Source organism: Oncorhynchus mykiss, chromosome 12 (assembly GCF_057628025.1).
Source record: "Oncorhynchus mykiss isolate SJ-2025 chromosome 12, ASM5762802v1, whole genome shotgun sequence".
NCBI classification, from domain to species: domain Eukaryota; kingdom Metazoa; phylum Chordata; class Actinopteri; order Salmoniformes; family Salmonidae; genus Oncorhynchus; species Oncorhynchus mykiss.
In genome coordinates this window covers 79878112-79896504 of record NC_143033.1, presented here as the reverse complement: position 1 = coordinate 79896504, position 18393 = coordinate 79878112, and the positions used below count along the sequence as shown (strand labels likewise).

The 18393-nt window shown below is 44.7% G+C and overlaps 1 protein-coding gene across 2 annotated transcripts in view; it reads right to left on the bottom strand.

The window, feature by feature from the left end:
* LOC110538962 (myosin-10) overlaps positions 1-18393 on the bottom strand; it is a 64853-nt gene that overhangs the window by 40127 nt on the left and 6333 nt on the right. For both annotated transcript variants that reach the window (XM_036938507.2, XM_036938505.2), the window contains exon 3: positions 11081-11237. In XM_036938507.2, coding sequence (XP_036794402.1) covers positions 11081-11237 — 157 coding nt within the window. The remainder of the gene's footprint in view (positions 1-11080; positions 11238-18393) is intronic.

The following is an 18393-nucleotide window of genomic DNA, read 5'->3' as shown; positions in this document are numbered from 1 at the left end:
GATGGGTTGCTGAGTAGAAGTGGCCAGGTTCCTGACGACACACCAGACTCCAGAGCTCCAGTTTGATTACTCTCCCTCTCCGTGACAGAGCTTTTCACTGGGTTTTCATGAGAATAACTTTCTATTTAACTCCGATGGTTATCATCCACGTCCTGTTGATTTTCAACCAGACCTTGTAGCTGTGATCGCTTTGAATCGAAGCACCCAACACCGAGCTACATCAACTCAGATATACATGATCAGAATATGATTCACATCAGAGACCAATCGCGTTTTTCAAAATGGCAGCTGAACGTCGGTAGTCAGAAATACTGATGACCTCAGCCATTGATTCATCGATCCAGTCACTGCTATAAAATGGTGTGCTGGTCTCTACCTACTTCCTCTGTTTTCACTTGTTCTAATACTCTCTCCTTGTCACCTGCTTTACTCCCTCTCCACTGACGAAGGGTTAGGCCTTCAAACTGTCATTTAGCATCTTTAATTCTCTTCTAAAGCCTAAATAAATAAATAAACAAGATAGTGACTTAAATGACCCGTCTCTGTGGGCCATTTATCAAAAGGCATTTCACAATCAGAAACCTGAGGATTCATCACAGGCAGAGCACAGAGCCAGACACCCAATAAGCTGAAGTCATTCTGTAATACATATCAAAGCCTAATTCTCTATGGCTCATATGATCTCCACGTTCTCAGAAAGCACACTAGCTAACGGTCATTATGTGAATGTGGAAAGTTAGCTTTATTACACAGGGTAGATACTTCATACCTACCAGGAAATCATTCATTTAGAAGGCATTGTGTTGTTATACTCACTATGGGGCTAATAATGATATTATCCATATCATATGAAAGAGAAATGTATTGGCTCCATACATTCATATCAATTCAAACCCATTGGCTGGTGAAGTGAGCCAGTCTCTCCTCCATTCTCTTGTTCCCATGCACAGAGGGCTGTCTGACTGTATCCATCTGTTCTGCCCATATACGCTCTTCCCTGGCCGTTTCCTAGATGACCAGTTTCACATACCCTGGGCGGGGCCAATGAAAATTGTTCTACCAATTTCACACTCTATTGGCTCATCTCTCTCCCTCTGTCCTGACTGTTGCTCTCATCTCTTATTCTCTCCATCCTCTGACAGAGTCCTTCTCTCCCTCTCCCTCTGCAGCCATGGCACAGAGACAAAGTATTATTCAGAAATAAAACAAAAGCGCTTTTGCGACTCACAGGTAGTCGCAGCTAGTCTCCTGCCATCAATTCAGAGTGAACAGTTCACTATAACCAGGGGAGAACCTATACCCCTACCAACGAAATACAACAGTTCAGATAATGATTGCGTAGACACAAACATGTCCTTGGCCTTGTTGTCTGCTGCTCCATACAGCATGCAACAACTACGGGAATGAAAGAGATGGAAGGTGGCACACATAAACACCACATCTCGGTCTACATAGACAAACAACCCTCTCCTCGTCTCCCCCCTGGGCCACGCAGCAGGAGACAGACTGGGGATCCGTTTTCCACTAATCATTTATCCCCCAGACGGATTAATGTACTCATTCCACACATTCCAGACCCCCCCTCAGGCCACCCCTTTTACCCCCTCAACCTCTCCCCTCCTCCCTCAACTAGCCCCCTGATCTCTCAACATTCCCATCTATTCCCCAAAACATGTCCAAGCCTCCCTAATCTTGAAAGGTAGGAGCACAGTGGAGCCCAAGTATGGATTGTAGTCTACTCCATTCCACTCTTCCTGCTGGACCACTCCAAAATCAAACAAGTCAAGGAGGCAGAGAAGAGAATGGTTTTATTCTGACTTCATGGGGTCTGTAGTTAGTGAAATATGATCACAGACCAGGGGAGGCAGGGTGAGAGCTGGTATGAGAAAACAGCCTCACCGCCACTTCAACTGGATACTACACTCTTTTTCCACATCCTTCTTCCTGTTCTCTAAATTAGCTTCATAAAAGAAGTCATAAAACCCCAACAAACGCAGTGCTAATTCTAGAGCCATGGTTCTAGAAATCCTGAGTGATGGCCAGTATTCCCCATAACCTCGAAGGGTATAGCACTACCCAGGCCTACCCACACACACACACACACACCATAGTAGAGCAGAGGCATGGATCATCTACTAGGACTAGTCATTACAGCAGTAGCAATAGAAAGAGCTGTGGCCTGTTTACTCATATAGAGCAGTCAGGATGGATTCCAGGGGTACTTAAAGCCGGAGGAAGAAAAGACTGAGTGTCTGTGTGAGAGAGAGTGAGGTCCCTGCCATGTCTGGGGTTTCTCACTGCTGTATTGTCAATGCTGCGACGCAGGGAGCCTAGCCCAATCTCAATACCCCCTCCACACACACACACACACACACACACACACACACCCCCGCCAGCCTACATTCTCAGACGGGTGAACTGGTAAACACACAATTAGATCTGGCCAGTCCTCTCTGTACCTGCTCTGTGTAACTGTCACCTCTGGGCTTCTGAGCTGTTATGATAACCCACACTAACACTGTGGAGTGCTGCTGCTGAGAGGACTGGGCCAGAGAGAGAGGCCGACATGCACAGTTCATTAAAGCAGTCACAACACAGTATGACTCTTCCTTGGTCTGAGGGGGATTCTGGTCATATATCCTGGCGGTAATGAAGAGCTCGTCAAGCCTGATGAATGTTGTAATGGAGACTGGGATTTTTTCTCTCATTTTTTAAATGTATTTGACCAGGTTTTGTCTCATTAAAATACCTACAAAGTGATACTTTCAGACCAGTTTGACACAAAGCTGAGTGTGTCAGATCAGAAGAAGACCCTCCAGTTCTGCCAGCTAGCAGTGCATTGTGGGCTGCAGTCAGTAATCAGTTATGACTGTTGGAATTCGGATGCCCATGGTTCCCCTCACCATCAACGCTGGGGTCCTGGGGCGAGGGCATTCCTGTGTGGTCACAGAGGGTGGCCAGGCTTCCTGGCCCACAGCAACTGGTAGGGGTAAAGGGGAGGAGGTGAGGGGGCAGAGGAGAGGGGGGGGGGCTGTAGACTGCACCCTTCAAGGCCATGGAAACCCACTGACAGTAATACATAGAGAGCAGCCAGTGCATGGTGGGACAGACTTGGCAATGCAGTGGGAAAGGTAGCATGGCGTCAGTCGACTCGGATACACAGATGAGGGCATTTTAGATGTGGCATTGTAGGCCCGAAGGCAATGTGTTGCAGTGACTACTGTAGCTACAATAAATAGCTTCCCATCCTATGAGAGAGACTACTTTTTTGGTTTGCCTCAATTACAGTGGAAATTGAGATCATTGACAGGAATGGAATAAGGGTCAGATAGAAGGTGATGACTGTTCCCTATTTAGTGGATATGACAGGGGATGGTTTGTGAAGTGACCAGTGGGACTAGAGGGAGAGAGATCCTGCACATTAAAGAAAGGAAGTCATTGTCCTCCCTCACACCTAGCGAGGCTTCCTTCCTCCCACACCTGTTGACCCCCACAGAGGGTATCAGCCACACACACACACACCACACTCTGCTCATACCTCACAAAGCACATTTTCCACATGCTTCTGACGCGAGGGTGAAATGAGAAACACCTGTAAATGTGTAACAGCAGTAACAGAGGCCCATCATGGGGTTCTAATGTTGCCCCGCTGCTAGTGTCAACATCCTAGGGCTTATTGGAAACTGGAATATAATGTCTCTATTCCACTGAATTCAGCACGAGCTGCTCTGAGAGGGGATATAGAGGTACAGGAGAGTGGAATGAGAAGTCGTTGTTTCAATTCAAAGGAGGAGTAGAGACGTATTACTGTTCACTGGAGGGTTAGGTGGGTCAGACAAAGTAGAAACCCATTGCCCTGACAGACAACCAGCAGCACCAAAATAGCAGGAGACACACACTCATGTTCTCAATGCTTAGGCTAGTCACAATGGAGAGGGGGAGCCACCCAGTAATACTCCTGGGACAGTCCCTGTTCAGATCCAATCCCTACGTCTGATACAGTCCCTGTTCAGATCCAATCCCTACGTCTGATACAGTCCCTGTTCAGATCCAATCCCTACGTCTGATACAGTCCTTGTTCAGATCCAATCCCTACGTCTGATACAGTCCTTGTTCAGATCCAATCCCTACGTCTGATACAGTCCTTGTTCAGATCCAATCCCTACGTCTGATACAGCTCATCCCTGTTTGGACCCATTCACTAACACAACAGAAAGCCATCACTGATTTAAACACGGATGCACCTCATGCTGTTTAGAATGCAGTCACCTATAAAACAGACTGTTATTCATCCAAGCTCTTACCTACAGAGAGCCCAGTCTGGCAGAGCCCCAGCCTACAGTCATCACTGTGAGAACTACAGAATGACTCAAACCTGTCTCCACTCTTAAATATGCTGAAAACAGGTTGAGTCCGAGCATAGAACACCTGCTGCCATTGGGGGTAATACTGTACACCCAGGTAGTTGATCTGAATTCCTTGAATTGCAGATATTCCAAGGGATTTATTCCAGTGTACCATGAGGCAATCATGCAGTCCAGTCCTGTCCATACATATCCACATTCTAAGTGTGTAGTCACTGCTACATTCTCCAGACAGTGATTCAAACACTCCCTGCTTCCACAGAAATCCTCCATGTCAGAATGTATCACATTACCAAGTGACCTGGTTGTCAGTGTTCATCTGCCAACTTTCCATTCATGTCACTTTCAAATAGACATCTCCCATGCTCTCATTTTATGGAGCATTTTTACATTCAGGCACTGCTGCTACTTATCCAGACAATCCAGGCAGTTTTCCACATTTACCCTCACCCCAGAGGTCCACTAAATGTGTGTTTGTTGGGAAGAGTTGGTTGTATACTGTTCTACATGTCCCTCTTTTCCCAACCACAGAGGCTGGTGGCAGCTCCAGGGAGGGAGGGAGTGAGTGAGGGGCAGCAGCTTCAGGTAACCTCATCTCCTTGGCTCAGAATGCAGCTATCCCAGCTATGTGTGACCAATGAAAACACTTCTAGACAGTTGACGGTGGTTCTCGCTCTTCACCCACCCACCCAGCAACATGTCTCCAGTGGTGCCCTGCATGCCCAGACCGCGGGTGGATTAGTGGCATTGTGTGGCCACCCAAGACACAGGCCCCAGTAAAAAATTGGACTGACCTGCAGCGCTGGGGAAGCTGCCGTTATAACTGAGGTGGTTGAGCTTCCCTCTCTACCCTTCCAAAAACATGTTTCCATGTGATCTTATGGGAAGTTAATATGATAACATGACAACATGTGATAACATGAAACTACACTTGAAACCATGTGATCACGTGAAGTTTTCCAAAATACCTCTAACATAAACAGCAATAAAGCACCTATTTATAACAATTTATTTCCTAACAGGACTGTCATTCATAGCCATGCATGTATGTTGAGAAAACTCCCCACATCGTCAAGTGCTTTCATGGGGTCTCCATTCAACCCCGGTCTGTAATCTCAGACTCTGCTCCCTCCCACCAGTGAAACCTCTAAAAACCAGTGAACTGAGGAGAACATGTTCATGTCTCTGGTTTATTAAGGGTGCATTCTTTCCCCATATTGCAGAGACTCAACAGTTCATGGCTGTCTGAGATCAGAGATCTATGACAAGAGCCCGCCAACAGAAATACAATTTTATACTGAATGAACTCCACAGCTGTCTGCCATTAGGGGAGCATCTGCCAACATGTGTCTATATGAGTGGGATAGTGTGTGTGTACACTGCCATTTGTCTGAAACTCTAGTACATCCACCAAAGAACACAGAGTTATTTTCACTACAGAGAGAGGGTCCCTAACAGACACACCCCTATCTTCCCTGGGGTCCCCCCTTCTACCATACCCCCGTCCCGCCTGGCCCTTCACACCTGTGCTGTCACTCAGACCTGACCTCTTCCCTGCAGTCAACCCTCTCTGCCCCAACACAAGGCCCCCTTCTCCCAGGGAAGAGCCCTGTCGGTCCGAGCCTCCCCATACTGCACCCTGGCCCCTTCTCCAGGCAACACAAAGCCCCCATTGTGAGCCACAATACAGGCCCCCCCATTTCTCTCTCGTCTGCTTTGGAGTGCAGGAGCACGTCCAGACCTACATGTCAGCAGCAGGGCATGCTTCGGACGAGGGGGTCAGAGCAGAGAGAGGGAGCCTCGTCTGTAGCAGTTCCTGAGACTAAAACGTGTCGGAGAGAGAGAGAGTGTCAAACACAAACAAACGACCTGAGGAAAGGGCTACATCCCATAATAAGCACCTAGAACTATTCAAGTTCTGCTCCTGCTGACAGCTTAGGTGCAGTGAGGCCTCGGTACGGTTCGGTTGACTAACCCCCTGACTGAAGCCAGAGGACCAGAGACAGGGACGCTGTTACTGTAAATAAGGAGAGAAGAGAATGGGACTGGAGAGAGAGAGAGAGAGAGAGAGGGTGATTGGTTGAGGCAGAAGAGAGACTGGTGAATGGTCCTTCCATAGCAATGCTAGAGCCGTAGTCTGGGCTGAAGTCAGAACACAGACATTCCACACACTTGTCCTCCTGTGTTCTCCTCACAAAGGAGGAAAAGGAAGGAACCACGTTGGGGAAAGAGAGCGCACAAAGCCACCCGGTCGTATTTTTCAGTTAACAGTGCCATAACTGAAAGGGTCCCAGAAAAGCCCTGGCAGGATGAGTGGAATTTTTCCTACAATGTCCTCCGAGCCAGAACATTTTGGAGAGAAGGGGAAAAAAAGACAGAACAAAATAAGGAATGAAAGAAAATAAGAGTGGAAATTAGATTTTCTTCTCCTCTCAGGAACTGGACAGAGAGCCATTATAGAACAGTGGGGGATACTTAACAGCCTGAAATGGCTTTTGAAACATCAATAGAGGCAGTCTTTCCACTCACAAATGAAATGATCTGTATAACACACTGTAAGCACTACACAGATCAATAGTTATTTAACTGTGCAAGATACAAGATACTGTCAATATAAGGTCAGCTACTCAGAAAGTGAGCTGACACACTGTAACTCCTCTGTGTGATGTACCAGTGCGGGAATGTTATTTTGGTCACACTCATATCCATAGTGAGGCATCCCTCTTCAGGCAGCCGGACAGTCTGCACTCCGCAGTGATCTGAGGCCCATGACACTACCACAATGACTCAGTACTTAGCATGCTGCGGATCGCTAAGACAAGGGATGACCTCATTCCACAGTAGACCCCTAGGGAGTGTACACAATGACCACTATGTGGCAGGACTGGGGACAGTGGGGCAATGAGGGGGGTAGATTTGACATGGGGCCCCATTTCAAACACCTCTCATGTTGAAACTGAAAGGCAGGCTGGCCACAATGGGTGAGTGCTCTGTGCAGGGATTTTGCCTATATTTAGTTCAAGGAAAGTATGATGAGGGAGGGGGTGATTGGTCACAAGGGTTTCATGGCTATCACTGGTTAAGACACAATAATGTATGTGTGGATGGGGGTGGGGGTCACAAAAGGAAGTGAGTGACGAGACATTGGGTGAGGTGGGGGGACAGAGGTGTTGGAGTTGGACTAACCAGTAAAGCACTTGACCTACTGTATACGTGTGGCCACTGGCCAATATCATAGCACAAATGCTCATTAGAACTAAGAAGCAGGAAGGATTACTGCTCATCGCTTCAAACTGGCTAAAAAAAACTACAGACACAGACAGTAACAGTCAAAAGTTAGGACACACCTACTCAATCCAGGGTTTTTCTGGATTTTTTTATATTTTCTACATTGTAGAATAATAGTGAAGACATCAAAACTAGGAAATCATGTAATAACCCCCCCAAAAAGTGGTAAAAAAAAATATTCAAAGTTTTATTTTATTTATTTATTTAACCTTTATTTAACCAGGTAGGCCAGTTGGGAACAAGTTCTCATTTACAACTGCGACCTGGCCAAGATAAAGCAAAGTAGTTTGACACATACAACAACACAGAGTTACACATGGAATAAACAAACGTACAGTCAAAAATACAGTAGAAAAAAAATATATATATACAGTGTGTGCAAATGAGGTAAGATAAGTGAGGTAAGGCAATAAAATAGGCCATAGTGGCGAGGTAATTACGATATAGCAATTAAACACTGGAGTGATAGATGTGCAGAAGATGAATGTGCAAGTAGGGATACTGGGGTGCAAAGGAGCTAAATAAATACAGTATGTAGTTGTCCACATATTCTAGGTCAGAACTGTGCAGAGTAGTGATGCTGGACGGGCGGGCAGGTGCGGGCAGTGATCGGTTGAAGAGCATGCATTTAGTTTTACTTGCATTTAAGAGCAGTTGGAGGCCACGGAAGGAGAGTTGTATGGCATTGAAGCTTGTCTGGAGGTTAGTTAACACAGTGTCCAAAGAAGGGCCAGAAGTATACAGACTGGTGTCGTCTGCGTAGAGGAGGATCAGAGAATCACCAGCAGCAAGAGCGACATCATTGATGTATACAGAGAAGAGAGTCGGCCCGAGAATTGAACCCTGTGGCACCCCCATAGAGACTGCCAGAGGTCCGGACAACAAGGCCTCCAATTTGACACACTGAACTCTATCAGAGAAGTAGTTGGTGAACCAGGCGAGGCAGTCATTTGAGAAACCAAGGCTGTTGAGTCTGCCGATAAGAATGTGGTGTTTGACATGGTCGAAAGCCTTGGCCAGTATTGTCTCTTATCGATGGCAGTTATGATATAGTTTAGGACCTTGAGCATGGCTGAGGTGCACCCATGACCAGCTCTTGGCATTCTCTCAACCAGCTTCTAGGAGGTAGTCACCTAGAATGCATTTCATTTAACACGTGTGCCATGTTAAAAGTTAATTTGTGGAATTTCTTTCCTTCTTAATGCTTATGAGCCAATCAGTTGTGTTGTGACAAGGTAGGGGTGGTACACAGAAGATTGCCCTATTTGGTAAAATATCAAGTCCATCTTATGGCAAGAACAGCTCAAATAAGCAAAGAGAAATTTCAAGAACTTTGAAAGTTTCTTCAAGTGCAGTCACAAAAACCATCACGTGCTATGATGAAACTGGCTCTCATGTGGACCGCCACATTAAAGGCAGACCAAGACGATTGTGACATTCATGGTCGAATTGCTGCAAAGATACCACTACTAAAGGACACCAATATGAAGAAGAGACTTGCTTGGGCCAAGAAACATGAGCAATGGACAAATTTGTACTTTGGTTTGATGAGTCCAAATTTGAGATTTCTGGTTCAACCGCTGTGTCTCGACGCAGAGTAGGTGACCAAATTATCTCCGCATGTGTGGTTCCCACCTTGAAGCATGGAGGAGGAGGTGTGATGGTGATGGGGGTGCTTTGCTGGTGACATTGTCGTGATTTATTTACAATTCAAGGCACACTTAACCAGCATGGCTACCACAATAGTGGTACTATCATTTGACAACAAGAAGGAGAGGGATGGAGTGCTGCATCAGATGACTTTGCCTCCACAATCATCTGACCTCAACCCAATTGAGATGGTTTGGGGGGCCTCCCGGGTGGCGCAGTGCTAACAGAGGATATCCTTGTCTCATCACGCACTAGCAACTCCTGTGGCGGGCCGAGTGCAGTGCACGCTAACCAGGTTGCCAGGTGCACAGTGTTTCCTCCGACACATTGGTGCGGCTGGCTTCCTGGTTGGATGTGCACTGTGTTAAGAAGCAGTGCAGCTTGGTTGGGTTGTGATTCGGAGGACGCATGGCTTTTGACCTTCGTCTCTCCCGAGCCCGTACGGGAGTTGTAGCGATGAGACAAGATATTAACTACTAACAATTGGATACCACAAAATTGGGGAGAAAAGGGGGTAAAAATGGTTTGGGATGAGTTGGACCGCAGAGAAAAGGAAAAGCAGCCAACAAGTGCTCAGTATATGTGGGAACTGACTGGGAATAAGACTGTTGGAAAAGCATTCCAGGTGAAGCTGGAGGAAATAATGCCAAAAGTGTGCAAAGTTATCATCAAGGGAAAGGGTGGCTACTTTGAAGAATCTAAAATATATTTTATTTCCCAGTTTTCATGTCTTCACTATTATTCTACAATGTAGAAAATAGTAAAAATAAAGAAAACTGTCTAGATTCTAACACAGGGACGTGGCTGCTAAGGGGGCCTGAGTCCAGCACCCTTCCCGTTACAAAGAGAATAGCTCAGTTTCTTCCTGAAGATAGCTGAGGAGGCAAAACTAGGCAAAACCAGACCCACTGAGAGACTGTACTGTTCAGAAGGCTGACGTTACTCTGAACTCATTGAAACTGAACACACACTGTATCTATTGAAAAGTGTCCCTTTCCAAGGAGCCAGAGATAGATGGAATTTCTCACTGAAGGAAGAAGATTAACAGTGAGTCGTGCATTTCCCTAGGATCACAGGTTGAGTTAATATCATCCTAAGTCTTGATCCTGGGCTCACACTCTCCAAATCCCTCAGTCAGTGGCCATCAATGTTAACAGGCTGAACTTTCACCTCTAATTAAACTGGCTTTTATCTGCAAAGGAGCCAGTGAGGTCCTGGTCCCTACCTGGGATACAGGACAGTTGGCAGGGCAGTGGACGGGCCTTAACACACTGCAGGTGGCCATTAAGGAAGGCTAATTATGTGCGCCAAGTGTTTTTTTTTAACTTAACGCAAACAAATACATGCCATGCTCTGAAATTGAGTCATTCATGTTTTGCAGACAATGTACATAACTTGCAGATAGACAGTACTCTGTGGTTTGTAAAACTACAAGCCTATTGTTGAGCTTTTACACATTACGTAGTCTATAAGTGGTACAGTATAGTCTGTCTGTCTTAGTAGATCCACATCAATAAGTAGTCTGTCAGACCCCTATGGCTAGCATAGGCAGGGGGGCAGCTCAACCATGACTAACGATACCACTGCCTCCCTGACTCTGGAACCTCACACACTAATCTCCTGGATTATGCAGCAAAACCCACAACTCAGCAGGGCACCTGCCAGTCACACTTTATGCACGTTGCGTCGCAGCAAAAGAGAGAGACGGAACGAGACCACTGAGGAAGGAGTTATACCTTCCAAACACTGCACAAAACAGAGTGAGAGAGGAGGTTTACCTTGGAGCATGCAGCGGTATGCTGACTCTGAAATGGCGTAGATGTGTGGTGGCATCTCATGACGCTTCTTCCCTCTGTACATCTCTATGATGTTCTCTGAGTAGATGGGCAAGTTTTTGTAGGGGTTTATCACCACACAGAACAGCCCAGAGTAAGTCTATGGGGGGGGGGGGGGGGGAGAGAGAAACAAAACACAAATACAGTAAATCGACAAAATAAGAGTAAGTTATGAATGCAGATTTTATCTCTAGAAGAGGTTAATATGGGACCGAAGGTTTTTCCAAGATGAGTATCCATTGTACTGTGATCTAGGGGGATAAACACTTGTTAGTCTGAGAAGTGATCAACTCTCTCCATGTGGTTGAACTCAATCATCATACATAATTCAAAATAATTACTCAATCATAAGTTTCTAACTCTAGTGGCTCTGAAGTGGTCTGCAAAATGTCAGTGCAATTGAGCGGTCATCCTTATGCTACATTTTGGTCCCTTACGTCACTATAGTGGGCAGACTGAGCATGCAGTGGCATAGAGGCAATAGTAGAAAACAGATAAAGTGAGAGAAATAGTTGTGGGAAATGCAGTCAAATGGTAGACTAGCTTATCATGAACTATCCAGTTGAATGTAAGATCTGGCAGCTCCTTACAGTGATGCCTCCCCATTAAACAGTCTGAACTCCACGCCATAGTGAGTGCCTCCTTATCAGCCCTGTGGCTAATGTTCTGAGAAATGACAGAGGCTTTGGTGGGATATTAGCTCATTCTCATGTGACTGGGGCTTGACATTCTCACTAGAGAGTGGAATGATCACATTGCAAATGCATTTATGCGGAGACTTGATTACACACAGGTGGATTGTATTTATCATCATTAGTCATTTAGGTCAACATTGGATCATTCAGAGATCCTCACTGAACTTCTGGAGAGAGTTTGCTGCACTGAAAGTAAAGGGGCTGAATAATTTTGCACGCCCAATTTTTCAGTTTTTGATTTGTTAAAAAAGTTTGAAATATCCAATAAATGTCGTTCCACTTCATGATTGTGTCCCACTTGTTGTTGATTCTTCACAAAAAAATAGTTTTATATCTTTATGTTTGAAGCCTGAAATGTGGCAAAAGGTCGCAAAGTTCAAGGGGGCCGAATACTTTTGCAAGGCACTGTATTTGTCAATAACAGCTGCTGGTGCGCAATGTCAAATATTAAAGAAGTCTCGAGGTATTACTCGCCTGAGGTAGAGTACTTTATGATAAGCTGTAGACCACACTATCTACGAAGAGAGTTCTCATCTATATTATTCATAGCCGTCTATTTACCACCGTCCAAACGATGCTGGCACTAAGACCGCACTCAACCAGCTGTATAAGGCCATAAGCAAACAAGAAAATGCTCATCCAGAAGTGGAGCTCCTAGTGGCCGGGGACTTTAATGCAGACAAACTTAAATCAGTTTAACCTAATTTCTACCAGCATGTCACATGTGCAAACAGAGAGAAAAAAAAAAAAAAAGTCAAAATCAGTCATCGGCTTCCTCAATAAGTGCATCGACGACGTCATCCCCACAGTGACCGTACGTACATATCCCAACCAGAAGCCATGTATTACAGGCAACATCCGCACTGAACTAAAGGCTAGAGCTGCCGCTTTCAAGGAGCTAGACACTAATCTGGATGCTTATAAGAAATCCTGCTATGTCCCCAGACGAAACATCAAAAAAGCAAAGCGTCAATATAAGATTATATTGAATCTTATTACACCAGCTCTGACGCTCGTCAGATGTGGCAGGGCTTGAAAACTATTACGGACTACAAAGGGAAACCCAGCTGCGAGCTGCCTAGTGACACGAACTAAATGACTTTTATGCTCGCGTCGAGGCAAGCAACACTGAAGCATGCATGAGAGCACCAGCTGTTCTGGATGACCATGTGATAACTCTCTTGGTAGCTGATGTGAGCAAGACCTTTAAACAGGTCAACATTCACAAAGCCCCGGGGCCAGACTGATTAACAGGACATGTACTCAAAGCATGCAAGGACCAACTGGCAAGTGTCTTCACTGACATTTTCAACCTCTCCCTGACCGAGTCTGTAATACTGACATGTTTCAAGCAGACCACCATAGCCCCTGTGACGAAGGAAGTGAAGGTAACCTGCCTAAATGATTACCGCCCCGTAGTACCCACGTCAGTAGCCATGAAGTGCTTTGAAAGGCTGGTCATAGCTCACGTCAACATCAGCCTCCCAGATACCCTAGACCCACTCCAATTTGCTTTCTGAAAAGATTTGGCATGGGTCCCCAGATCCTCAAAAAGTTCTATAGCTGCACCATCGAGATCATCCTGACCAGTTGCATCACCACCTGGTATGGTAACTGCTCGGCATCTGACCGAAAGGCAGAGGGTAGTGCGTAAGGTCCAGTACATCACTGGGGCCAAGCTTCCTGCCATCCAGGATCTCTATACTAGGCGGCGTCAGAGTTAGACTCCAGTCACTCAAGTCATAGACTGTTCTCTCTGCTACCGCAAAGCAAGCACCACTGGAACGCCAAGTCTAGGACCAAAAGGCTCCTTAACAGCTTCTACCCCCAAGCCATAAGACTGCTGAACAACTAATCAAATGGCCACCAGATTATTTACATTGATCCCCCATTTGTGTTGTACACTGCTGCTACTCACTGTTTATTATCTATGCATAGTCACTTCACCCCTACCTACATGTACAAATTACCTCAACTAACCTGTACCCCCGCACACTGACTCGGTACCGGAACCCCCTGCATATAGTCTCGTTATAGTTATTGTGTTACTTTTTATTATTATTTACATTTGTTTATGTGGTAAATATTTTCTTAGCTCTATCTTGAACTGCACTGTTGGTTAAGGGACTGTAAGTAAGCATTATACTTTAAGGTCTACAGTGTAATGCTTGGGACAAATAAAGTTTGATTTGATATGGCATAAGGACATTTCCATGGAAAAGGACCCATGAGCACCAACTTGCTAAGTTCATAGGAGCACATCAATTGGGTGTCAAATGAAAGCTAAGAGTCTATATTTTTGTGAAATTAAGACATTCATTTTTCAACCATTTTCGATACAAACAAATTGGAATAAGCTAAGACTTTGATTTCTGGTCAAACAGATGGAAAAGGTGCCAACTAATATCAACACTTATATTTCATTTTGGAGAAATTGTTCTGCCTTCTGTAAGAAACATTGCCTTGTGCCTTGGAATTCCGTTACAAAACCCCCCACATATCTTTAAGATAGGTTCTCCTTTCTCTCCGTCATGAGGAGGGAGGATAATGAATGTTAGTTAGTGTTTTCCATGATTTTTTTGTCATTAATTATTAAGTGATTAAAACTAGAATTTCCGTTACCAAAATCTGTAACGGAATTTCAGAAATCGGTAATGCAATTTCTGGAATTGAATTGGCTAAAATGGGAAATCATAGTAGTCACAAACCACAGTTGGGTTCACAAGTTTGGACAGCACAGTACTGTACAGCACAGTAAAGAAAAGTAGCATATAGTTCAGTACACTACAGCAGAGTAGACTATAATGTACTGTACTCTATTGTACTGTACTGTTCTGTGTTGTACTTTGCTCTACTGTGCTGTATTTTGATGTCCAAACTTAGATGTCTATTCAAATGCGGTCTTGTTTGGGGGCAGAGCTCATTAAAATAAATGGGCAGTGTTTAGAATAATATCCAAATACGCAAAGGAGGATTATATTTATGTGTGTATGTACCTCACCATGAAGAGAATGACATTCATGTCCATAATTATGCATTTCTGTATAGTACATACTGTATCAGGGACCCATGATGAAATTCCATTACCACCATTCCGTTACTGGGTGTAGATCCACTTCAATAACAAAATTAGATTTTTTCAAACTCAATGTGTAATGTCTTAGCTGACACCCCATTCTTTCTGCATACATCATTGAATCTTACATTTTGAGCAGAGATATAACAGGGTTTTTGAAAAATGTGGAAACATGAAAATGTTACCAAAATTCGGTTATCAAACAGAGTTTTATGGTTTCTTAAATTAATGGTTTTTGTTTGGCATACATTTTAAGTGAAAGATCAGTGCAATTCTGTTACCGCCCTTATCACACACGTCAAGTACAATACAATGGGGGGGAGAGAGAGAATGCAGAGCAGAATTAGGACGAGACCGGCTGACAATCAAAATCCAGAAAAGAGACCTTAAATTCGCAATTCTCAAATCTTCTACAAAACAAACCCATCACCTACAGAGAGGTTAACCTAGAGAAATGTCCCCTAAGCAAGCTGGTCCTGGGGCTCTGTTCACAAACAGACCCCACAAAGCCCCAGGACGGCAACACAATTAGACCCAACCAAATCATGAGTAAACAAAAAGATAATTACTTGACACATTGGAAAAAAACGTACTAAAAAACAGAGCAAACTGGAATACTATTTGGCCCTAAACAGAGAGTATACAGTGGCAGAATACCTGACCACTATGACTGACCCAAACTTAAGGAAAGCTTTGACTATGTACAGACTCCGTAAGCATTGCTATTGAGAGAGGGCGCCGTAGGCAGACGTGGCATGGGTCCTCAAAAAGTTCTACAGCTGCACCATCAAGAGCATCCTGACTCGTTGCATCACAGCTTGGTATGGCAACTACTCGGCATCCAACCGCAAGGCTCTACAGAGGGTAGTGCCCAGTACATCTAAGACAGGGGTTAATTGGCATGGCCAAAGCAAGTGAATTAGATAATAAACAAAAGAGAAATAAACAATCAGAAATTAACAGTGAATATTACACTCACAAAATATTAAGCATTTCGTGACACTCACATTAACATCTGCTAACCATGTGTATGTGACAAATAACATTTGATTTGACATCTATACCAGGCGGTGTCAGAGGAAGGATCTAAAAAATTGTACTCCAGCCACCCTAGTCATAGGGTTAGGGCAAGCGGTACCGGAGGGCCAAGTCTAGATCCAAAAGGCTCCTTAACAGCTTCTACCCCCAAGCCATAAGACTGCTGAACGGTTCATCAAATGGCCACCTGGATTATTTGCAGTGACACCCGTTTTTTTTTTTTTAACATTGCTGCCACTCACTGTTTATTATCTATGCAAAGTCACTTTACCACTGCCTACATGTAGATATTACCTCGACTAACCTGTACCCCCACACATTGACTCGGTACTATACCCTCGTTATTGTTATTTTATTGTGTTACTTTCTTTTTACTTTAGTTTATTTAGTCAATCTTTTCTTAACTCTTATTTTTCTCAAAACTGCATTGTTGGTTAAGGGCTTGTAAGTAAACATTTCACCTGTTGTATTCGGCGCATGTGACAAATACAATTTGATTCGAGGTGGAAGCTGAGCTGCCAAATGTATGACCATATTAGAGAATCATATTTCCCTCAGATTACACAGACCCACAAGGAATTTGAAAGCAAATCAAATTTTGATAAACTCCCATATCTATTAGGTGAAATACCACAGTGTGCCATCACAGCCGCAAGATTCGTGACCTGTTGCCACAACAAAAGGACAACCAGTGAAGAACAAACACCGTCATAAATACAACCCATATTTATGTTTACTTATTTTCCCTTTTGTACTTTAATTGTACATAGCTATAATATTTTGTGAGTGTAATGTTCACTGTTTATGTATCTTGTTTATTATCCATTTCACATGCCAATGAACCCCTTTGGGGAGCGGGAGAGTAAGTTCATAGAACACACAGAGGTATCTACAACACACCAAACATGACTGACGGAGCCTCTGTTTAAAAGGCTTCTAATTGTTTCAAGAACTCTCATTTCATGCCTGAGGCCCAGTGGCTCCGTTCACCTCTTCCAAGGGGTCTGGATAAGGCAATGGGCAGAGGTGACCACAATAGAAATATAACAATAAATAATTATATTTTTATGAGATCACCAAAAATATATGGCTTACTTGACCTTATCCAAAACCTCGGGGGTGAAGCCCATGGGTTGTCTATTTGTGAGCCACAAGATGCAACCCTGTCTAACAATCAGGAGTCAGCCAAGCAATTAAGGCAGAAGGATAATGACTCAGCAGCTTAGCCACCGACAAGCGGCCCTGGAGAGCATGCTCATGATGTAAGAAGAGCCCAGTCAGCCTTTTCAGGGGAATGCCTTGCCAAACACTGACAATGACATAGGGAGAGGAAGAGACAGAAACAGAGAGAGAGTAGGCTGTAAGGAGATAGAGGGGAAAGGAAGGAGAGAGAGGTGGTCTCAGTTCATCGGAGCTGGTCTGTGAGGCAGCTGAGCTGACAAGAATCCCTGTTGGTAGAGAAGCAGGGCATAATGATTCTATCAGCCTCCTCTCACTCCTAAACCTTAGGGGAGGTGAATAGGAAAAGCCAGCCCTCTGTAACTCTAACTTGAAGCTCCATTTTGTAGCTAATTAAAAATGGATTCCCTTGATCTGAAAGCAGGAGCTATTAATAGTGTGGCGGTGCCTCTGTTACGTGCAGGACCCAGGCAGTTGGCTAGGCAGAGCTACCTGGCTGCACCCACAGCAATAATCTCAGGGCCTACTGTAGCATCCCACCAGACTACAGCAGGGTCGAGATGGTTAGACACCAGACCAGGATGAAACAACAATGTTTATCTTGTTTATTCCTGATAATAACTCTATAATAACATAATCAACAGTATTGATTTAAAATAACACTTTCCTATCATACTGATTATGCTTACTTTCAGGTTAAATGTGAGTGTGTGTCAATATCGAGTTAACACTGTCAACATTGCAGGAGAGTTTTTGCGTTTAGTTTTGCCATTACTCTGGGTAGACCTACAATACCTTATGGATGCATAATTTGTCTCCAGTCACAAATTCAGTTACGTTGCATAACACAAATAAATGCATTCTGCAGTACAGTCTACTCAGGAGGCCTCTCTTTCTCCCTCTCACCAAAATGTGAATCCCCCTCCCCTCACCTCCCCACTCTCCCTCCCTCTCAGGAGGGGTTGGAGGCAGCAGCCTCTTCAGCGGAGGACGGAGTGGTAGGCCAGGCCTGCTGCTGGAGGGAGTGGGTCAGGTTTAGCCTGCTCTCCATGCACCATGCTCCAGGGAAGGGGATATTTCCACTGTGAAATCGGATCCGGGGATGCAGTGGCTTAGTAACAGCTGAGAAACCCACAGGCAACAGCAGACATAACAGTCGCTTGCATCTGCCATTTGGAATTAATAGCACCCCGACTGCAGCAAGGTGAGGACGGCCTAGTCCATTGATCTGAGGAGAATGACCTTGACAGTGCATATACATTAAAGCT